The sequence below is a fragment of the Micrasema longulum genome, unplaced genomic scaffold (genome assembly GCF_059751315.1).
Source record: "Micrasema longulum isolate JH-2025_06_02 unplaced genomic scaffold, ASM5975131v1 h1tg000076l, whole genome shotgun sequence".
Classification (NCBI taxonomy): Eukaryota; Metazoa; Arthropoda; class Insecta; order Trichoptera; family Brachycentridae; genus Micrasema; species Micrasema longulum.
The window spans coordinates 1450315-1475595 of NW_028277283.1; the positions used below are offsets into that span (position 1 = coordinate 1450315).

At 30.2% G+C, this 25281-nt stretch overlaps 1 protein-coding gene across 1 annotated transcript in view; it reads right to left on the reverse strand.

Annotated features, from left to right (window-relative positions):
• LOC148284931 (uncharacterized) overlaps nucleotides 1-25281 on the reverse strand; it is a 180767-nt gene that overhangs the window by 131851 nt on the left and 23635 nt on the right. The window contains exon 2 of the mRNA XM_088233059.1: nucleotides 18480-18570. Within this exon, the coding sequence (XP_088089185.1) occupies nucleotides 18480-18570 (91 nt within the window). The remainder of the gene's footprint in view (nucleotides 1-18479; nucleotides 18571-25281) is intronic.

A 25281-nucleotide genomic window follows, 5' to 3' on the forward strand; every position in this document is an offset into this window, starting at 1 on the left:
TAAATATATTTTTTAAGTTCTTATTTATTTACCATAACTGCATTTTATTATATAATATGAATGGAGTGTAAAAATTTTAATGGAGTATAAAAAATAATAATAAAAAAACATAACTGAGATTATTTGGTTAGTTCATCTCTGTGTTTGGTTTTAACAATAAATGAATGTAAAATAATGTTTTGGTAGTCTTTTTTGAAATAAACAATGTTATTTTACGATAATATAAAATAAAACTCATCGTTTGCAAAAATGTAAAATAGGGTAACTATATTTAATTTTATTTTTCTCATAAAAACAAAACACATTATAGAATTTATACGATGGTTTAAATGTCGGTAGAAATATATAAATATAATGCGTCTCAACTACATTATGAGGATAACTTTTACTATAACAAAATAATATTTATGCTAAGTACCCGTTTTAGTGTATCAATGTTACTATTGTACATGTTAGTCAGGGTGAGTATATATATATCTATATTATGTGAGGGAGTGTGTATATGTGAATGGGTGTGTGAGTATTTTATGTGTGTGACAATGTGTAGTGAATACAGTGGACTTATTAAACAATGATTATCAAAAATAAATTGTTTTTTTAAACCTTAATGAGGAAACCTATCAACCATCCTATCGATCGATGCAAAATCGTTAAAAACGCATATTTATGCCAAAATGTAAAATAGAGTTTTTATTGTTACTACATGTCTACTAAAATGTAAAATATAGTAATTATGTGTCTTATAGACAAGGGGTTTTAACATAAATGGTATTAATACAAAATAAGCATATAAATATTTATAACAAATGGCTTACATTGTTTTAAATGCATACTCACAAAATGTTAATAATTCGATAATTTAAAATTTAACAACTAAAAAAAATAAATAAGAAAACCGTAAAGAAAAACTTATCCTCGGATAGTCATGATTTATGTATCCCGATCGAAATAGGTTGATATTTTGGGTCAAATAAACTACTTCCCACGACATAATATTTCAGTCGAATTAATCAAAAGTGTTTGCAGGAAAATAAAAATTTATGTGAAACGTGATCGTATGAATTTGTTAATATTATTTAACAACGTAATTCTCTCAAATTTTCATAAACGTATCACGAAATATAATTTATCGTGTAAATATCAGCTGCAAACTTCCAACCAATAATGTTCTGGTAGCGAGTCGTGTCTTCACGTTTCAGTACTGTAAATACTACGCTACTAAAACAGTTATCATTTGTAACAGCTTACGATGATTGATAGATTTAAGTACCACATCATTTGAGTAAGAATGTGATGAGAACCATAAATTTCATCTTCCTTTTATCCTTCTCTGTATCCAGGCGGGTGAAAAATACAGTTTGTGTGCGAAATGGAACCCGAACCCGGACGAGTGTTTTCAACTCGATGAATGCTCTCATGTAAATATCCTAAATAAAGAAATTGAGTGGAGATAAATAAGACTCGTTGTAAAGTGGTTCGCTTACCATCCTTGAAGTCTTAAGTTCGATTCCACGCAGGGTAAATGTGAAATATTGATTTTAAAAGTTGTTTAATCTGTAATATTTCATTGTTTCTGGACTGGCGCATAACTGATCATTACCGATGCAGCACCCTATGCACCACTGGGTGCGAAAAGCGTAATGATGATGATTTGTCTTGAAATATTTGGTTAAGCCATAAATAAATTGGTATAGATAAATGAAGTTGCTGATTTTTTTATCAATAACTTTTAATCTTCATATTAATGAAAACACAGCTGATTAAATATACTACTACTACCACCATCACGCCATTTCCCTGTAGGGGTAGGCAGAGAGAATGGACCGCCACACACGTCTATCCTGGCATACATTCCTAGCTTCCTCCACATTCAAACATCTTGTCATACATGCCCTTCGGTTCTGTCTACTTTTAACATGACCAGACTTAAGATTTTGGTTTATCTGATCATGCCACGTCTTTCTTGGTCGTCCTCGTCTCACGTTTCAGTTCATTTTCTCCATATATATACTTGTTTTACCATTCTTTCGTCGTCCATGCGTTCTACATGACCAAACCATCTCAGAGACCCTATCTTAATCTTATCAATTCTACTTGACTCAGATTCACACTCTCGCCTGATTTCATCATTCGTAACCCTGTCATGAATTAATTTCCCACACAGTTCTCGAAGAGATTGCATTTCGACCGCGTTCACTCGGTTTTTATCATTCTTCTGCCAGTTCCATATTTCACCTCCATACATAAGTTTTGGGACTAAAACTTCGTTGTGCACTGCCTGTTTAGCTTTAATTGACATATTTTTATCAGAAATTTCTGTGCTTAGTGCGCCGTTCATTTTGTTGCCCGCATTTACTCTCCTTTCAACATCTTTTTCTACTCTTCCATCGCTTGAAAACATGCTTCCCAGATATACAAATTCTTCTACTTGTTCAAGACATTCGTTGTTTACATTTATTGTGCAGTATAAATATAAATATAAATTCAGTTAAAGTATCGTTTTTTTTTTAATGACGTTTAGAGAAAACACTTTTGGTGACTTAAAATATTTTTTCCTTGTATCATATTATCAAGTTCTTAATTTTTTTTTATTTATTCGGAAAAAATACATTATATTCTTGACATTTCAATGATTTTTTGCATTCGGTAAATAGCAAATAAATATCATAAAATTCGTTTTATTGTTTTTCCCCTCATATCAATAATATGAGGGGAAAAACAGTAATAACAAAAGACATATTCAGTTATATGCAATATAGTGGATTCTATCGGTACTAAGATTGTCAGAGAAGAATCAATCTACATATTCTTAGGAGTATTTCAAGATGAAACTAATTCGAATTTATGCCTATTAACTTCGCCGACGATGCCATTTGAACGTTTTACTTTACTGTCCAAGTTGTGTTCAATAGAAGAATCTCACTAACTTACGTGTAGTGACATTATATTATTTAAATAATTATTTATATTCTAAGATTTTGTTTAATTTTACTAATGTTTTTAAAATGAAATTATTATTTCATTCACATTTTGTTTTGCTAACTAAAGACATTAATTTCAAATATACATTTAAATATATATATTTATTGCTGTACATAGATCTTTATTTATTTATTTAGTTCATAGGTTATTTAAAAAATACCAATAGTTATATTCGTTAACCATAAATTATGGTTTATATGCGTAAAAATCGGCTTACGTAAAAAGTTAAATATTAAATATCACATACAATAATTTATATTTTATCATCACGGAAAAAATATCCTTTCAAAAAATTTATTGCAAATGCAAAAAATGCAGTGGGTTCACAAATAAAATAGACACGCTAAGTTAAGCAGAAAAGGGCGAGTGACGTGTTGCGTGCCCTTATACGCTGGAGCGTCTTTTTACACGGTTTTGAAATAACACGAATGTTATTTCTGGAAGAAAACTACCAAACCAACGGCAATGAGGAAGTTCAGTGTCTTTTTTTATTTTTTTTATTTGTTAAAAGAATATTAAACTAAGCCAAATTTTTATTTTTTTTTATTTTTATATATCGTTTTATCAGCGCTATGATTTTTTAAAGTTTTGTATTTCTGAAATAACTCCGCGTGCGACGTCAGAGGTTGTTCTATGACAGTTCTTCCGATTAGTTCGTTTACGGTGACCAAACCGGATATCCTGCAATGCTCTTATATCATTGGATGGTTCATATGAACCAGTGACGTCATTCAAAGTAGTGCTTTTTTTATTAAAATATTATTTTTTTTTGTACATTTTTAAGAAATTTCAACATAAAATTTAATGCTCTAATTTTTACCGCGCGCAAGAAAACATTTTTGTAGGATTTTGTTCCCATTTGTTGTAGGACTGAAGTTCCTCATTATAATAACGTTGTCAATAGGTTGGCAATCATTACTCATAAATTTGAGAACATTATTGATATTTTTACAAGAGTGATTTACAAATCACGAGATGTCTAGAATCTCACTTTTTATTTTAAATTTATTTTAGTTTCCTCCTCATATACAAGTTTATATTGTATCTTATCTTTTTTCCTATTTTCCATTTAAATTTTGATCCATCGAATCGTATTTAATGTTATTTGTTTGATTTACATCACGAATACTAATGTATGTAAGTATATTTCATTTAATATTTCTGTGAAAAATAAAGGCAATTAGCCTTGTAAAATATTTTAAATAAATGAATAACGCGGTACAAAAATTAAATAAAAATGTTTTTTGAACATTTATTCAACAATGCGTTCTATTACTAGTTAATATTATTATTATTATTATTATTATAATTATAATTATTATTTTCTTTTTTGGAATTCTCTACTTTCCTCTTTTACTTACTAGGCGCAGAGAGGTATGCGTAGGGGAAGAATGATGGTGAATAATCTGGATTAAGATATATGTACGAAGTATTTTGCTCTCATGTTACATTTTGAAATAAAATTATGGCACAGAAAATAGTAAATATATATTTTTTTAAATCTTTAAATGATTTATTCTCGAGGAAACCTATCCACGCCATCATCTCCATATCCACTAGTATATTTTTTTTACACGGTACTGTGAGGAACATATCCCTCGTGTAAAAAAAGGTTTCAGTGTATAGGTTCCGGTGGCAAGCCGTGATTTATTTTAAAGGTAATCTACAAAAAATATTCATTTATTTGTACCTACATATAAGTACATAATATAGAAGTAAAGAAAAAAAATATTTTTTAAAAATTAATTTACCAAAATATATTTGTCCTTCATAAAAGCCATTTCGGGTCCAAAATGGGACTGAAAGTTGGTATACTATGGTGCATAGTGTGGGTCAAGAAATATTTAAATAATTCGATAATAAAAAATATTTATCATAATTCGTTAATAATGCTTTATACATGCAAAGAACTGGAAAAAAACCTCGTGGCTCGTAGCATTATTTATTTTCACCCGAGTATATTCGGGAGTGGTCTTTTATGTAAGTAGAGTTTGCCCGAGTTATCTCTGGTGTGGGAATTTTCGCAGGGTAATAGCCGCCCGAGTATACTCGGGTGTAGTCCTTAAGCGGTTAAATAATTTAATTAAAATTTTAGATGTATTATTGAATAATTTATCTGTATTATATTTTTTGATATGTATACATTTTTACTATGTTTTTGGATATTAAAGTGTCGTAATATTTTTGGGGTTCAAACTGTCAGTAGGGTCACAGTGAGTCACATCTAGCTGGATGGTGTGATTCTATAAAATGCTGCAAACGCCCAGTTGCATTCCACCGGCAACACTACTGACTAGTCCTACTCGTTAGCGTCCACGTCGCGAACCCCGGATAATGGGATCACACTCATAACGGTGTGATCGCAGCAGATAACGAGAGGATGAAAGGCGAGTTTCTGCCGCCTGCAAACCAGAACCAACCAGCTAAGGGAAGGTAACCCCGACAGAAAAATTCACCAGAGAAGGCAACGGGAAACCACTCTGGTCATCTTTTCCCAGGAATCACTGTGGCGAATACATACAATAAGCAGTTGTCCTGGCTGCGGAGTAGCGCAGGACCGAGATGCTTTCGGTGTAGTGATCACCAACGTCGGGGATCTGACAAGGCACCTCAAGAAGAATAAGAATATTTATAAATGTATTGATTTTAATCTAGAAGAGTCCCGACTTAACAAGGAATGTTCTTACAAGTCGGGACATAAGAATTAATAATTTTACTGTAATAATATTGTGTATCGTGTGCACTAATTTTTTTAATTTTTTTATTCAGTAATAGTGGAAAATACGACTAAGTGTAAATCTATTTTAAAATATTAACAGAGGTGAAGCCGTTTCCGAATTAAATAAATAAGACCCTGATACCACTGTGCTACCTACCTTTTCTTTTGTCCTGGTTTCAAGTCAGTTTCACCAGTCGGCCTAAAGAAAGGCAGCGTACTTAAGTTACTTTTTGTTTTGCGATACTAAACCTGTTTACTTATTAAACTATGTACTTTAGTCGAAACATACATTGTTAACTGGAGGCTATTTGTGTCCATGTTATTTCCGGTTAAAATTATTCTGTGCTTCTATATAAATATAGAAATGAGAACGTGTTTATCTATTTATTTATAAACGCCTCACGGTTTTTATATTTATCATGGTTTGCACAAATAATATACATACACTGGAACCTCTTTTTAGACAGGGGATAAGTTCCACGTAGTACCGTGTAAAAAAAAGTACACTAAAAAAGGAACAATGTGGATAGAGGATTCCTTGCTTAAAAATCAATTCGGGATTTAAAGAAAATAAATTGTTTACATTTATTGTACCTTAATTTTAAGTTACAGTAAATTTATAAAATGACAACAAAATACTTTAAACGTCGTAAAAAAGATTATTCCCTATTCTTCTTCTTTTAGTCGTTTGATCTTGGCAAAGCAGTCGTGGTCTCATCGGCAGTACGGAAGCACTTCGTTACGATCCGTCTACATCCGCTTCATCACATCTTCAGTGCTTTTGAAGGCCTACTGAAGAGGGACGCTGGTCGCTTCTGCTAACAACTCTGTTCATCTGGTAGGACTTTTTCCGCGAGATCGAGTTCCCTCTACTCGTCCTTATACCACTAATTTTTTCATATTGTCTCTTCGTTTCGTTACGTGGCCGATGTACCTGAGAACACGGATTTGTACAGTGGAAGAAAGACACTTTTCAATACCCAGTTCTCGGATTTTAGAAACATTAGTCCCATGGGCTATCGATGGTATCCGCAGCATTCTACGCCAGCACCACATTTTAAAAGCGTCTATCTTTCTTCGTTCTCTTTCTGTCAGGGTCCACGTTTTTGCGGCGTACAAGAATATAGGAAAAAATAGGGGTTTTGATCTTTTTTATAGACTTAGTAATACTACGTTGTTGCCAAACTTTTTTCAATTCTTCCATCCATATTCCCTATAACTATTATTTGATATACTAAGTAAAAAAGTGATGTAGGGAATTTAAAAATCTTGATTCTGTTAAATTAATATTTTATTTTGTACATTGTTGTTTTTGTTCCGTGTTAAAACAGATTCCGGTGTATGTACTTGTATAAATACACATATAAATCACTTAACAAAAATTAAAAACAAGTTATTCATGAAATTCTCAATGGGGAAATATCGCATACTACGAATACAGATAAAAATATGTTAAATTGATTTTTAAAAAATAATTGTATTTTCAAAATCAATATGGGTATTGTGAAAAAATGTATTCATAAATAACTTTAAAAAATAAATTATAAAAAAATATATCCCTAGAAAACGCGACATGTTTGGCAATAATAATTGTGACGTCAAGATTCGTGACGATATTCTATAAAAGTTTAAACGGTTACAAACAAAGTTTAAAATTAACATGAATCGTGACGTATTAGGAGGTGTGGCCAATGACCGTTTTCACGGGCATTCAAAATTATAAATTTAAAAATATTTTTATATATTACTAAGTAGGTAGTTAATTGGTATAGTATTTCATAGACCCTTAATAATTTTAAATTGTAAAAAAAGAGATATTTTCCTTTTGTTTATTATTTTTTCGGGACACGGGACTCGATCATCAGCGGCGAGTATAAAATAAATCTATATCGTCATTATATTGATTTGCAAGCCGTTGCATGTGGGTGAATTGAATAAATAATCAATAGGTAATATGATGATGACTGTGAAACAAAAATTTAACTCTATTTGGTCTATGTGAGATACGTAAATTTATGAAACTTAAGAGGCTAGAAAGATATACTATATTATCATTTTTTGTTAATGAAATAGGGGCATTTATTGTCGTCTTGATTGGTAGTACCGAAGAAATATTTGTATAGAAATCAACATCATTACATTACAAATTAATAACCGTACCTTAGATACGGCAAAAAATTATGCGAAATTAATCCTTTCAAAATTGTGACAGCGTCTGATATGCGAATATTAAACTCGTTTCATAATAATGGACATTCCAACGGATTGTACTTAGTATACCAAAATCATGTTAAAATTTTCAATTAATCGAATCGGTAATTTTAAGGTACGTTATAATCCATAATTCCATCAATTTTTCATTTACCTTCTCGTACATATTTGAACATTGGCGGACTCATTGCCAAATGGCAATATCTTTATCCAACCAATGGTATATAATTTTCATTTATATTTCATAAGATATACGAGAATAACACGAAAATAAAATAGGTACAAAAATAGAACTAGCAATGTGACAATAAATGGCTTAATATCGATTCTAACCTTCAATGTGAAATATAATAAAGAGACAGGAAAAGAGGATAGATAAATGAAAAGAAAAGATGTGTTTCGTAAGGGGTGATATAAAAAGACATACTATAGAAAACCATTGGATGGCTAACAAGTTATCTATTCCAACGACCACATATGGTAAAAATAAAATATGCGTTTAGTCAAATTGAGACTTGCGATTTTGGAATACCTCAGGGTACGGTGATAGGTCTGCTTTTATTTATTTTTTATGTCAATGACATATTTTGTCAAGATTTAAACTAAAAAATAATATCATATGTCGATGATACGGTTGTTTTAGTTGAGGGAGTTAACTGGAACTCAGAAAATTTAGTAGCTACTGACGTTATAAATAAATTGAAATTATGTTTTGACAAAAATATATTATCTTTAAATACGGAAAAGACAAAAATCATCTCATTTTTTATTAACAAAACAAATTAAGATTCAGTAGTAAATATAATTATTCACCAAAGCAATTGTAACAAAACTAACTGCGATCTCACATGTGCAGTACTTGATACAATAGATAAAATTAAATATCTAGGTGGATACATAGACCAAAACTTAAAATGGAAAGACCATATCAGTGAACTAGTTAAACGAATTAGAAAATGTGTATCCATATTTATTAGATTAAGGAATATTTTTTAAATCAATCATTTAAAAATAGCTTATTACTCAATTATACAATCTGTGTTACAATATGGTATTGTTGGATGGGGTGGTGCATATGCCAATATATTAAACCCTCTTAAAATAGTACAAAGATTAATTATTAAAGTGATTCTAAAGAAACCCTTAACATTCAATACGGAAAGTCTATTTAAAATATTTAAGGTTCATACAGTAGACACTCTTTATAAAATAAATTCTATTATACAAATATATAAAAAAGGAAAAATAAAAGAATTTGAAATGAATAAGTCACTTAGATACCAACATAATATTGAAATTCCTAAATTCCATACAGGTCATGGTCAAAATAGTTTTGTATTCAAAGGTGTAAAAAAATATAATAATCTTCCTAATGAACTAAAAACTATTAAAAATAATATATCAATAAATAAATTTTAAGTTAATCTAAAGAAATTTTTTGAACTCGTGTAAAAACAACATTAAATTTTGATTAATATGAATGTATTATTGTTTTATGTATTTTTTTAAATATCCTATGTTTTTCTTTTTCTTTTCATGTACTCGTATTTGAAATTATATAAACTCTTATAAATAAACAACTAAAACAGTGTAAATCACTCTCCAAGCGCAAGAGTTAGTCTCTTTTTTTGGAGAGTTTCAGTGATAACATTTACTAGATGTGTAAAAGTAGATATGTTTAGAATTTTACAAATATATGTACTTTTTATGAAATTTATGAATAATTTTTATTTTTTTAAAAAACTATTTTTGAATGAACAGTATTTGTGTAAGAGAAGGAGGAATTTATGATGGAAATTTAAATGGAGGCACATCATGCAAGTTCATTTTATATCATTTCTGTTCAAGAAACATTATTTTTATTCTGCTATAAAAAGGGTTAAACGAAAGCGTTAAATCTGAGTAAGTTTATAATAACTCATAATTATATTGTATCGTTTCAATGGCACGATATTTTAATTTCACTTTTGAAAATTTCTCATTTTTTCTACTCAACTTGCATTCTAAGGCCAATGATCCATGAAACGGCTAATTTAATAATACACTTTCTTAGTATTACAACTTGTGATCCGTATCGCTACTGACTAATTTACGCAATCGATTTTTTCAGCCAGCTGTCATTATTATCCCAATCAATTCAAGGACTCTCAATACTAGAGACTTTCGACCGTCTGAAGCAGAAAGAAAAATATGCTATTTTATAACAGTATAAGAAAACGCAAATTAAATTTCGGTAATGAAAACGTACATTATTATTTTCGATTTCATATTGGTACATAGAATTTAAGTTAGATTTTAGAATTACGTTTCAGGTATAGCGAGCTTATTCTATCACAATTTCGTTTCTTAAACTCGTTCGTTCGTCATATATCCATCTCATTCTAACACAATTAAAACCACATTTCGCTCTCGTTCCCTCTCATACGATACGAATGAATTTACCAAACGAATAAGTTACAGCATGAGGCCACAGAAAAGCTGAATTAATTTTAATTCATCGACTGTTCAAGAAGACACTCCCAGCTTTATAAATGAAAAATAAACTTATTTACGATTTAGTAAAATTATTAATTTCAAGAAACTTTATTGACATCTAACATAAACAATGCATATTCATATGTAAATCCAGACGGAAAATGTGTTTCTATTTTATTTGTTTTTCATATAATACAAAGTATTTTACAAACACGGGGTCCCGTGGCTAGTATTGCGGACTCATGGATCGGAGGTCCGAGGTTCAAACCCCATTCTACCCCAATTTGATTTCCATTTTCTAATAGTGAGTTATTTACAACTCGTTGAAAATGGCGCCAAAAAATTTAAATATTTGGGTAAATCATGAGAACGCTTAAAAATTTATTTTTTTGTAATTAAACATTATTCGGGATTTAAATGTTTTATTTTTATTTTTAAAGCATGTATTCAGAACAACAAAGAAACAAAGCAAGTTTAAAATCTTTTTAACTAAATATATGACAAAAAATAGATATAAACAAAAAAACCTTTCTTTCACAAACAAAATAAATAAGTAAATACGCTTTCCAGAATGGAGGAAGTAGCAAATCTAGGTCTAAGGGAGATAATGTCATTAACATAGCTGTATTTCGTTAAAAATCATAACCTGTGTCCAGCAGTGGCGAACGGTGATTTTATTTATAGGTAAGCTATAAACAAAATAATTTATTTATACCTACATAGTAGATCCATAATAATATGTAAGTGATATATATTATAAATTGCTATTTTTTCTGTGGTTCTGTCTGATACAATAACCCTCATCTATGAAATCAACTCAAACGACGTAACTTCGTGATATATTATATTGTGTAACTATATTATCCATTTATTTAACACACGAGTATAACTCATATAAAAGTTTATAAAAAATAGCACTTTGAATTCATTCAGTATTAGATATTCTCATTACGATTGAAATGTCAACTGGCCGATTTGTTCTAGTAATGAATAATGCTAAAAACGGCCGCTTCGAGCGCCAAATGTGTTGCGAGTCATATGTCAGGAGTATCATCTCAAAGAGAAAATCCTTAAGAAATAATGCTTAAAATACTGTTTTCCAAATCGAGAATCTTCAAAGAATTTGTGTAATCTGCAAGTTTACTTTAGAAGAAAAATCCCGTCACTGGGTTTAAGATGTTAAAAGTATAGTACGCTTATTTGTATGAAAAAATAAGCTAGAGTAATCGGCTAGTTCCTTGGCTCCGTCTCGTTACATACTGGTTGAAACGTTTGTCAATAATTATCGAGGTTCTGGGTTCGTTTTCTGGCAAGATGAATGTAAAATATTGATTTTAAAAGCTCTTTAAACTGCATTGCTTCATTGTTCATTGAAGCGTGGGACTGGTCAACTTACCTTCATGTAACAGATAATCGACCGATGCAGTGCTCTTTGCACCACTGAGTGCAGAAAGGATAATGATGAAAATATATATTTTTTTTAAATAAATTATTTGATGTTGATGTTTTTTTCTCTTTTTATTGCACCAATCAATAATCAATTCACAAAAAGTGCAATTTAAACTCATTTATATGTTTACGTACATGATATTTATATTCGGCGAGGCCTTCTTCTTTATCTTACAATAAAACTTGTTTGATCAACGTAACTTCTTTTCGTAAAATATATTAAGTAATAATAACCTAAATTACGATCCATTTGGACAGAGTTTTGTAAAATCGCTGACATAGTAAGAATTTGGCAGGAGCTATTTTACAATACCCGCATATTAGGAAAATGGGCGTTTGTTAAGATATCAATTAGAATGCTTAATTGACCAGCAATGTAATCGATAAATAAAATTCGTGCAATCGCAAGTGAGTATCTACTACAATAAAATTAACACAGCGTAACTGCGAACGTAAGTCACGAATCTTACTTCGATAAATCGAAGTAACAGAAACAGATTAAAAAATAAATAAATAAAATAAAGATAGCCCTATAAAAAAATGTATTTGTTTAATTTTCTATTTCGTGTCCAGACCATTGAGATATACATTTTTGAGTCATTTTTGAGTCCAGAACTACACCTAGATCTCGTATTTCTTGGACACGGTGCAAGACTGTACCCGATAGAGAATACGAATAATCTATCGGATTTTTTATTCTCGTAAAGGTAATTGTTTTGCATTTAAGCGGATTTAATATGAGCTGATTATTTACACAAGATCTTGAAAACTTCTGTAGAGAAGTTTTCAAGATCTTCTTGCATATCAAGACAATCTTGTAGAGAGGTAACTTTCTTGTATATTTTTGTGTCATCGGCAAATATTTTGTATTCGGAAAATTTAAAGACGTTACCCATATCATTAATATAAAGAATAAACAATAATGGACCCAAGTGGGATCCCTATAAAGGTACAAATATATTATATTTTTTATAGGATACCTGTAAATAAAATCACAATTCGTCACTGATATATAAATATATATATTACAAATAAAACTGACCATACAGTGCACTCTTATTATGTGCCAACACACAGTACAGCACATAATGGACCATACTTATAAACCCGGTATAAAGTTACGCCTAGGCATAGTGGTAAAATACCATTCTTATTAAACCGCTGTTATAAGGATGATATTTTTATTTTATTTTTATTTTTATTTTTGCACCACAACAGGCCAGGAGGTCCAATTACAGCGGTGAATTACATCACAGAACACCCAGGCTTGAGAAAAATCACATTTAATTTTTGTGTTCTCACCGGGAATCGAACCCGGAACCTTCCGTCTGTGAGTCAAGCGTCTTGACCACTACACCACGGAGGCCGCCTTATAGCCGCCTTATATTCCCATCCGTATTCTACTTCGATGCCTAGGCGTAGCTTTATACCAAGTTTCTGAGTAAGGCCCAAAACATTTTTTTTATATATATTTATTGCATAAATAAGTATACTTAATAATGCCAGGGTATCTATATAAAACAAGTAAATTAAAAAATTAATACGGAGCGTTCTCTGGTTATGATATTCACCATTTAACATGGCTCAGCCTGTTCTAAGATGGAGACTTTTATGTTTTAATGTATAGGTAGTCATATACTAACATAACAATAACTCCGGATTAATATCGGCTCCGGATTCACCAGGATCTTAACTTGAGGTTGTTTTATAAATTTAATTTTTATGTAAACTTATAGACATATTGGCGCATTCGCCTACCATTTTTGAGGCCCCGGGATTGATTCCTGACGAGGTTTATTTTAATGGTTGTTTGACACTGCAATATTTCGCTGTCCCTTAGCTGGTACTTGAAGAGTTAGACTGATCTCTTTACTTTCCATGTAACAAAAATGATCGAGATACGCTGCAATCGAAGTGCCAAAGCGATGATTTATGCAACTGTGGGTTCGGATAAGTAAATGTGAGAGTTCTCCTTATTGTGGAAAATATTTTTTTGTATTTATATTTGTAAAAAACTTCAACTGTATGCCTGTATAAGTACTTATACTAATTGTATTTAGTAAAATGTTACGACATTTTTTAGTTAAATTGCTCATGAACGCGCTAACATCGTGAGCATTTTAAAACAATGGTATGGAAGGTACTTAATTTTACCGTGAAAAAAAAAGAAAACAATGTCAATGGTTTTCCGGAAACTTGACATTATTTTACGCATCATTTATTATATCCCATAGAACTTCAGCGCGTTGGTACGTCTTAAAATAATAATAAAACTGATACTTATTTCAAACTGTGTACTGTGCATACATTTCCAGATATAATTTTTTACACGCTTACTGCTTAGAAAATGTTAAATACAGTATTTTTTAAATATTTTATATTATTTACTGAAAGCGTTCTGATGCCGCTTATTTTATGATATTGTTTAACTTCCATTGTTCTCGAATCCAAGTACCTACATTTTACGGACATTTTAGTCGAATGTACTAGGGTTGCTACTTAAGTTTTGAGATAGACAAGTAAAAACAAATATTTATAATCAAAAATGGCTGTATTGTTTTTCAAAATATTCTCCTTGAAGATCTATACACTTTTGCAAGCGTTTAAATCAATTTTTGAAGCACTTTTTCCCGTCCGATTGAGGTACCTGCAAAACATGTAATTTGAGCGTATCAACCGCTTCTTCGGGCGTCGAAAAACGTTGATCTCGCAAAAATCATTGGGGCCAAATCAAGACGGTACGACGGATGACTTATCAATTCGATGTTTTGGATGCTCAAAAATTTACTTGTTTGAGCTGATGTGTGACAGCTTGCATTGTCGTGGTCGAGAATGATTCGTCTTCTGCAATTGGTTTCCCTTATTTTTCCGAACACTTCTGGCAAACAAGTGGTGGTGTACCATAATTGGCCGTTCTACGTTTCTATAATGGAACGGTGGCGACATGTCCAGTTATTCCGAAAAAACAGGCGACCATTTGCTTCGAAGTGCTTCGTGCGCGAATAAATTTTGTTGGATTTGGCTCATCTTGAAAGACCCATACAGTCGATCGTTGTTTAGTTTCGGGTTTATATGCATAGATCCATGATTCGTCACCTGTCATGATCTAATAGACGTATTTAAAAGCACCGCGATTAAATTTTTAAACATTTGTTAGCACCAATCGATACGAGCGTTTTTTTGAGCGATTGTCAAATTATGCGGTATCCAACGCGAACAAATCTTTTTGACAACCAAATGTTCATGCAATTTTGAATGTATGCAAACAGAACTGATGTCTTAGCATGCCAAAATCTCGCGGTATGTCACATGACGATCTTGCAATATCAGTTCACGCAAAGCATTGATTTTTTTCTGGCACAACAGCTGATTTTGGACTACCTTTACGAAATTCGTCCTATAACGAAGTGCGACCACAATTAAATTTAAAAAAACAGCGAAACATGGTGACTCGAGATGGTGCTTTATTACCAAGAGCCGCAACGAGTTGACCGGCTCACTGTTGTTGGTTTAATCCAAGTCGAAAGTCATAGAAAATCATCGCACAAAAATGTTCACGATTTAGTTCTATTTTTTTAACAAAACTAATTTTTCAAGTATCTGTAAACAACACAAATATCATTCGTATGACAAAACGTTCAGAGTACGTTTATCATTAAAAATGGCAAACTTTACGATGAAAATGTCAGATTTGACATATTCACACTGGTGTTGTTATATCTCAAAACTTAAGAAGCAACCCTCGTATTAACAATTAGTCAGCATTCAGAAATTAGTTCGCTAATCATAAACGCTGGTTTTTAAAAAATCTACAGATTTCTTTAAAAATTCAAGCGAAAAGAAGACGTAATGTGAATATTAAAAGTGAGGATTTTGAAAAAAATAGAGGGGTCGAAATATATTTTTTAATTATTAAAAAAAAATGAATACTCTCAGAAAGGGACAAAGAGAAATCAACCTAGGTCTATTAAGTCAAATTAAATTTCAATATTTGAATGAAATTTTTTCAGTACTTACATATATGATAATGTATTTTCACAATGCGGGAATACGGTTTGACGTTTTTTTTACAATTCTAATGATATAGCTATCTATTACTGTATTCAAAACAAGTTCCTATCTATAACTTTTAGATTTAATAATTAGCACATTTAAAACGGCTCGCAGTTGGCATCAAGTCATTTAAGCGTCACGCGTCATGCCCACCAACAGCGCTTCTAATAAACATTGCAATCTCTTAAACTGTCTCCATTGGAGAAACGTAAAACTGAGATGGACCTTATATGCCTTTTTAAAATACTTAATGCTATAAGTAATGTCCCATCTCTGTTGCATTCAAATGTTTTTTTCATGTTCCCAACCGTGTCACCAGAAGTCAAAATCTGCTATTTATTAAATCTTTTAAGAGCAACTTTTGTTTTTATGGCCCAATGTCCAGATTGTGTAGATAAGTCAATTCTTCACACGACTTGAAATTCTTCGGGATAGATCTTACGGCTTTTCATAGATCTCTTTGCGACTAAAACAGTGTGGGATGTAGTTGGATTAGCATGCTTTAGCTTGAGTCTTATGTCTTTCGCTTACCGTTATTGTATTGCCCTTGTTTGTCTTTGCTACATAGTTTTATGTTATTTTTGTTCAGTTTCTTGTATTTATGTTTCTTAGTGTAACTGTTGTACTCGTAATTGGCTTAGGCTGTATATATAATAAATAAATTGCATACAACTTTGGTGCCAAAATGTCATACGTGCCGTTTGTTCTACGGCACGAAACGTCTCTTTTTCGGGTAATTCAAAATATGTATATTTTAAACAACTGTAGGAAATTTATCTGACGTCACACGAAGAAAATATTAATACCGTTGCCATCGTAATTTTTTGCTTATTTAAAAATAAAAATAATTTCAAAATCTTAAAAGACCCTTTTGTATTTTAAATTCAGTGTAACCTATTTTGGATGTTTGTCGACCTTACTTTGCGAATAATTGTTATATTTTTGAGATAAAAATATAATAGTTTTGTTTTGTGAACCACTTTTTATTGACACAATCAACTAGTTTCGGTAACTACACGTCGCCCTCTTCAGGGTTATCTAATAACTTTAAAAAGTGGTTAATAAAACAAAGCTATTTTATTTATATCTCAAAAAAATATCTATATGACTTGTTTACTGGATATTTCTTTTGTTTATTTTAACATACCATTGGTTTTAAGGCCATATATTAGATTTTTTATGGATTTTTCGAGTAGGAGAAGTCGTCGACTGAGATTTCTTTTATTTACGCAACTGATAGACTTTTAACTCTTTTATCATTCAGTAAGTATTAGGTAGGTACCATGCGCGGTCCGTTCATAGAACGCATGGAACCATTAGTTCCCTTTAATTTAGACACACAATGTTCATTAAATAGCATGTTAAACAAATTAATTATCAGGCATAATATCTTACATTTAGATTACTATAAACAAATAATGTTTTAATAATTTTATTAATAATGGCGATAAATTGCGGATGAATTTTAATATCGCCTTATAAAAAATATTAAAAAGCAACATGACCTCCCGACACATCCATTTACCAGCGATGTCATGCGCGAACTAATCGCATTATCGGCGCGTACTTGCTACTGGCTGGCTGGGTATCGATTTAAAGAATGATCGCGATGGAAGCAAATTCGAAATTCCGTTCCAGCGCCGTACTGAACGCGCAGTCCAGGCGCAAGCGCAGACTAAAATTCTCACTACGCAACGGAAGCAATCGAAACATACCGATACATTATTTTCTATGTAGTTTAGATGCGATGCAAACGCAACGCCGCCGCCGCGCAGCACAAATGCAATTTTAGTATTTTGGCGCTAAACATAATATTATAATTATTCTTTTATGGTGGAGTAGGAATATAAAATAAAATGTAGAATTAAATTCAAACATTACAGCAATATAATGCTGATTTGTTGTAAAAAAAAAGTTTGTAATACACTGCACATGTTGATTTTTCCGGTTCAAATAATGACCTTTTTTTTTCGTTGAAAAGTAATGTTTTTTAATAAGATAATATCTATTTTGGTTTCACTGCATTTTATTCAAATAAAATAAAATGCCACAAAATACTTCGCAGTTATTTATTAAAGTATATATTGTAGTGAAGTTGGTTGATTTTTAATTACATTTTATTACTAGACATGTAAAATTATTGTTATTTTTTTTTAATTATATGTATATAATATTAAGTTTGTCTTTAATTTCTTAAGGGCAGTGTATATTATTATGTACCAATTACTTATATATTAATTGCTTCCCTAACCAAAAACCCTTCCGCACGTACCTGGTAGGTACCTAATGCTAGATCGCATAAAACTAATAAAGAATTTGAAAATCAATATTTTCGATTATATGACAAGATCTTTTATAGCTGCATATATTTAACAAAGACATATAGCTATTTAAATATCTTAAAAACTTATCTAGAAACTTTGAATAAAAAGTTATATCCAATGAAAATATTAAATATGTTTTTTATGTTTTGGAGCTTCAAACTTTTTATATACCCTCAGTACTTCCTTGATTTTTAATTAAATACAATATGTCATAATATAGTATATAAATAAAGAATAAATAAAATAAATATGAATAAAATACTTACTGGTGATGTTGTGGCCAAGTGCGCATGCGTTATGAGAAGCAAAAATCCCACAAAAATCAGCTTAGAGCGTAGCTTCATTTTATCAGCGAAACTGTAAAACAAAAGAAGACAAGTGAATGGCGTTTTAAAATTTATTAATGTATCTTATCATATTAGTGAACTAGTTAAACGAATTAGAAAATGTATATACATATTTATCATATTAATTAATATTTTAAAAATCAATCATTTAAAAATAGCTTATAACTCAACTGTACAATATTTGTTACAATATGGTATTGTTGGATGGGGTGGTGCATATGCCATTATATTAAGCCCTCTTCAAATAGTACAACGATTAATTTTTAAAGTTATTCTAAAGAAACCCTCAAAACTCAATACGGAAAGTCTTTATAAAATATTTAAGGTTCATACAGTAGACACTCTTTATAAAATAAATTCCATTATATAAATTTATAAAGAAGAAAAAATAAAAGAATTTGAGATGAATAAGTCACTCAGATACCAACATAATATTAAAATTCCTAAATTCCACACAAGTCATGGACAAAATAGCTTTTTCTTCAAATGTGTAAAAAATTATAATAATCTTCTCAATGTACTAAAAACTTTTTAAAATAATATATTAATAAATAAATATAAAGTAAATCTAAAGAAATTTTTTGACTACGTGTAAAAAGTCCATTAAATGTTTATTAGTATGAATGTATTATTATTTTATGTTTTTTTTAAATATATATTCTGTGTTTTTTATTTTATTTTTCTAATATACTCGTATATTCAAAATCATATCAACTCTTATAAATAAACAACTACAACAGTTTCATGTGTAAAACCTACTTTAAATTTTAATAAGTATGAATCTATTATTGTTTAATGATTTTTCTTTATTTATACTTCGTTTTTTTTTCTCGTGTACTTGTATTTAAAATTATATTAACTCTTATAAATAAACAACTACAACAGTGTAAGTCACTCTCCAAGCACAAGAGTTAGTCTCTTTTTTTAGAGAGTTACAGTGATAACATTTACTAGATGTGTAAAAGTAGATATTTATGAAATTTTTAAATACATGTACCTTTTATGAAATTTATTAATAAAAAAAAAAAATATTCTATAAATGTATTACATTAGATTTTTAAGAAAAAAACATTTGATTTATATAAATCTGGTATCTAAATCTACTAAGCCATTATTATTATTAAATAATGTTTTGTTAAAATATGTTTAATTTAAAAATTGTTACGTTTTCGTCAAAACAGACGAAATTGATTGCATGAAAATATTCGCCAATTTCAACTAAATCAATAAAGACTATACAAATACATTGCACTGAAATTAGTACTTAAAATTCAATATGTGTACAGGTACTATAATGCCAAATAACATCATGATCGTAGAACAACGACGCGTGTTATTTACTTTAACTTTACGTGAGACCAGTTTAAATTATTTTTTTGACACATTATATCGCAACTATATGAGTACAAAAGTATATGATTTGATAATTGGGTTGTAATATATTTTTTTTCAAACATGGAATAAAAGCCTGAATATAACATATTCAAGATCAAATATAAATAAAAGTCAACGTCGTATTTTTCGCACTTCCGTCGTTATTCTACGATCCCGACTATATGTATATTTTTTAACCCTCCCTTCTCTCTTCTTTATCCTCCACGCGCATCCCCATCCAAACCGCGGTTCATTTACAACAAGCATATGTTGGTTATTTTTTAATTTATTTTTTACCTAACCATTATATACGTAATATATATTTATGTCTCATATTTCTTTTATTATATTGTTCAATTTGTGGAAACATATTATTGGTTCTGAGCCCATTAAATATTTTTTAAAGTTAATTCTAAATATTTAAAAGTCTTGATAGGGTTTTAATAAAATAAATCGATGCATTTGGCCATTACCTAAAAATGAAATTGTTCAATATTTTTTTAGTGACATTAAAAAATACAAATTTCGTCTTAACAAACGCAGACAATTTTTTGAGGGATGATTGTTCGTGTAAGTTCAGGTATTTCAAAGGTTTACAACGTTTCATTGGCTGATTTAATTAAGCTCTTATCACGCTTTGTATTATGTATTTACTATTCCGATCATCCATATTCTATTGATTTTCAAAGATTTTTTTTCGGTTTTTTTAGCTTTTATCAATTATTTCATCAATTCGGTTTACAAATCTTGTAATCAATTAAAGACCATGCAATTACTAAGACTTTCATTTTCCTTGTTAAAATGAGATTTCTTAAACTTTATGTTTATTTATTTATTTATTTATTTATTTATTTATTTATTTATTTATTTATTTATTTATTTATTTATTTATTTATTTATTTATTTATTTATTTATTTATTTATTTATTTATTTATTATATATACGGCATAAGCCAATCACAACAGTTACATGAAGAAACATAAATACACAAGTAACTGAACAAAACGAACATAAAACTATGTAGCAAAGACAAACAAGGGCAATACAATAACGATATTCAACATATTCATAAAAACGAAAAACATAAGACTTCGAGCTAAATTATGCCAGCTTCATCTTACACTGTTTTAGTCGCGTAGTGATCTATCTATGTACAAAAAGCCGAAAGATCTATCTCAAAGAATTCCAAGTCGTGTGACGAATTGACTAATCTACACATTCCGGACTTTGCGGCATAAAAACAAAAGTTGTTCTTAGAAGATTTAATAAATAGCAGATTTTTACTTCCGGTGACATTTATTATTATTATTATTATTTATTTATTTACAATATACGTAAGAGGTAAACAGAGTATTGAAAAAATTAAGGATTAAATTACATAGCAGTGAAATACATATTAACAGTAAAAATAGTAAACAAAAAATCCCATAAAGGCATGGTCTGTTCGTGGGTAAACAAGAAATGTTTATGAATTTTTGCTCCCATAATAAATAGACAGGTATAATATTTTTGTGTAATATAAGAAAGAGAAAAGAAAATATTCTGTAAAAGATTATAATGTACTTTTTTATTTTAGAGTAATTAAAGTAAACTGGTTGGTAACATGAAAAGAAATTGATTGCAACAGAGGTGGGACATCACATATAGCATTAAATATTTTGAAAATGCATATATGTAAGTTCCATTTCAGTTTTAAGTTTCTCCAATGAAGATAGATTAAGAGATTTCTCTATTTCAAAATAGAAATAATTACTCCTTTGTAATCCGAGCAACCATGCCACTTTTTTTAGAAAACGATATTGGACAAACTCGATATGATCAATATTAGTTCTGTAGAATAGAGACCAAATAGGAGAAATGTATTCTAGATGGAGTCGAACTAGTGAGCAATAAAGAGTTTTGATGGTATTAACATGTTTGTAATTCATCGTCATTCTATTGGTAAAACCGAGAAATTTGAAAGATTTGTTTACAATCAATGTCTTCACGACAGGAGAGTTTACTATCTAAAGTTATGCCAAGATCCTTTATTGACGAAACCATTGAAAAGGAAATATTTTTTAATTTGTAGTTGAATTGTATAGGTTTTTTTCGTCACGAGAAAGATATTATTTTACATTTGTCAATATTAAGTTGAAGACAATTGATGTCGCACCATTCCTTAAAACAATTGATATCGTGTTGAAAAAGGAGACAATCATTGGGAGATTCCATAAGTTTAACTATCTTGTTGTCATTATCAAAAAACATTGATAATATCATTTATAAAAATATTTAATAATAATTGAGTGAGGTGAGCTCCTTAGGGTACTCCAGAAGTAACAGTGATCGGAGAAGACAAAAAAATAATTATTTGAATCAACTGTTTCCTTTAACTTAGGTAAAACCTGAAAAATGATAATAAATTATCTCTTACGAGCACACCAATGACTTGTAATTTAGACAGAACAATTATGTGATTGACTTTATCGAAAGCGTTAGAAAAGTCTGTATAAAGGACATCAGCCTGAAGATTGTCTTCAAGAGCACAAGTTTAGTGATAGCAGTAGTATAAAAAGCAGATTGGTTGTAAAGGATTTGGCAGCCCGAAATCCATATTGCTGATCCATCAATACATTTTTAAAAACAGGTGATTTTTTTTTCTTATAAAAGATTCAGATATTTTTGGTACAATAGATAACATTGATATAGGTCTATAATTTTTAACATTAAACTTGTCACCAGACTTAAAAATATTTTACAATGATTTGGACATAATATAAACACAACATTTTTTTTTGTAATTTATGTTTATTTTAATTATCTTTTTTATTATTTACATTTAAATTTCATTATTGAATTATTAATAGTATATTTTGTAATTAATATTTATGCTTCAATTATTAACGAACGAATACGAATCGGGTTGTGGTCCCGTGGCTAGTGTTACGGACTCACGGATCAGAGAACAGAGATCCGAGGTTCGAACCCCCCTCTTCCCCAAATTGATTTCTATTTTCTAAAAGTGAGTTATTTACAACTCGTAGAAAATGGTCACCAAGATTGAAATATTGGAGTTAATTATGTGAACGCGAATATTTTTTTTTTTATAAAAAAAAAAAATAATAATACATATTGGTATGTTTTCTTTTTTACTTGAATTGTTTAAACGCCATTTAATAAAAAAATATAAACAACAAAGAAGGTCCTGCCTGAAGACAGAAATTTTCTAGCTAGTCAGGACCTGAAACAAAGAACGTTTGTACATTATAGAGCTCTGAGGTAAATCAATTATAATTGATGTGTCCTGGAGGATGAAAAATACTGTTCTGTGTGTGAAATAGACACATGGACGGGTGTTTTCGACTCAATGGCTACTCTCAGGTAAAAGTCCTGAACAAGGAAATCGCGTGAACGGGCCTCGTTGTGTGGTGTTTGACGCGTTCCTAGGGTCCTGGGGCCGATTCCTGCCAGGGTAGACGTGAAATAGTTCATTCTAAAAATCAAATATTTCATTGTTGCTCTAGCAACAAAACTAGCAATACTAGCCAGTCTACTGGCACCTGTGGCGTAAGACTAATCACCTTACCTTTATACTACAAATTATCAATATATCCTTCATTTGGTTTACCAAAGCCGTGCCTTATGCACCTCTGGGTACCAAAATGGGATAATACTCATATTAATAATTGTTCTTACCACATTTTTGATCCCAAACTTTTGAATTATGGGACATTATGAGTACACATTGTGTAACTGCTAAAATAATTTATTGGCCATAATTCAACAAAGGCGTTTTACCAGTACGATATCGAAACGTGACAAGGGTTAAATCGTGACTGCTAATTGAAAGAATAACTAGTAATAGTCAAATTCAATGTTATTTGAAATGTTCACTACCGGAACAGTGCAAATATCCAAGCTTATAAATTAAGTTTTGTCTCGCGATATTATTTAGAACTTTTGATCATCGTGCTTAAGAGAATATGCGGCGTAGAGCGATTCGATGAACAGGTATTTTAATACAGTTTTTCTGTCACTCTTACAGATGGCTCTCCGAATACTGTGCAAAAAAACCAATACACGCCGAACTATTTATGCCTAGCCTAAAATCGACAAAGCCGAGGTCTCGTAATTCTATTTTCCATACCCTAAAACTGAACTGATTTTGTTTTTTTTAAAAGAAAAAATTCATCAGAATTGTCTGTTTCGGTACTTTCTACGTTTTAAAAAAATAGCTATCATATTTGTATACCGTACGTCCGAAGACCGCGGATAAAACTGGGTGCTTTTAAGGGTTTTTGGGTGGTCCTTGCTCCCATAAGAAACATTTTAAAAAAAAAACAAAACAATGAGAGCACGCCAATGGTGAATATCTGTAATGTGTAAAAAAATCATTGCTTTAGTGTCATAATCTAGGAAGAAATTACGGGAAAACTTTTGTATGAAGAAAAGTCTGACCGCGTGTACTCTTAACGCAACTACTATGGCGAAGGTGTACAATGGAGTTTGCATTTTAGCGTAGTTGGTATTCTGATGAAGTGACATATGTGTCTCAAAACCGGCGGACAGTAAAAAAGTCGGTAAGTGGGTATGTACAAATGTTAACTAACAGTTTTATCAAGAGGTAAAACGCAGAAAATATGAAAAAAATGTTATCTGCAGAGTACCTAAGTACCATCTCGTTTGTATTGAAGCACTAAGTTCCAAATGCAGTTAATTATTTATCTTTGAATTTATTGCGAATTGTCGAAAGTTATGAAATTTTATTTATTTTTTTTTTTTTTTTATTATTATTTATTTATTTAGTTCTATGTATTTACATAGTCTAATATATATTTACAACACAATATTTACATCTATACTTATTCTAACATTATTTATCACTATTATACACTTAAAATCCTAATTTATAATATTCACTGTTTCATATGTACATTTTCATTAATTATATTCACTATTTACTACCTAATATTTTTCACATATATACTTTTTACATTTAATTTTAAATATATTTACATTAATTTCATTTTTTATGCTTTCTGGCATTTCTTCAAACAGTTTTATTCCCTTGTACATAAGGCAGTTCTGGGACATTGCTTTTGATTTTTTTTCCAGTCTTATATTTTTAGATCCTCTTGTTGCATAGTTATGAAAGAACTCATTATTTTTTAGTTTATCTTGAAAATATCTCGGAACTATTCCTTTAATAATTTTGTTTATTTCATTGGCAACATTGAATTTGATTCTTTGATCAATTGTCATGATATCTAGAAGTTGAATCATTTTCTTAACATTTGTTCGTCTCCCACATCTTAATATTATCCTCATCGCTTTGTTTTGTATTATTTGGAGTCTTTTTAGATC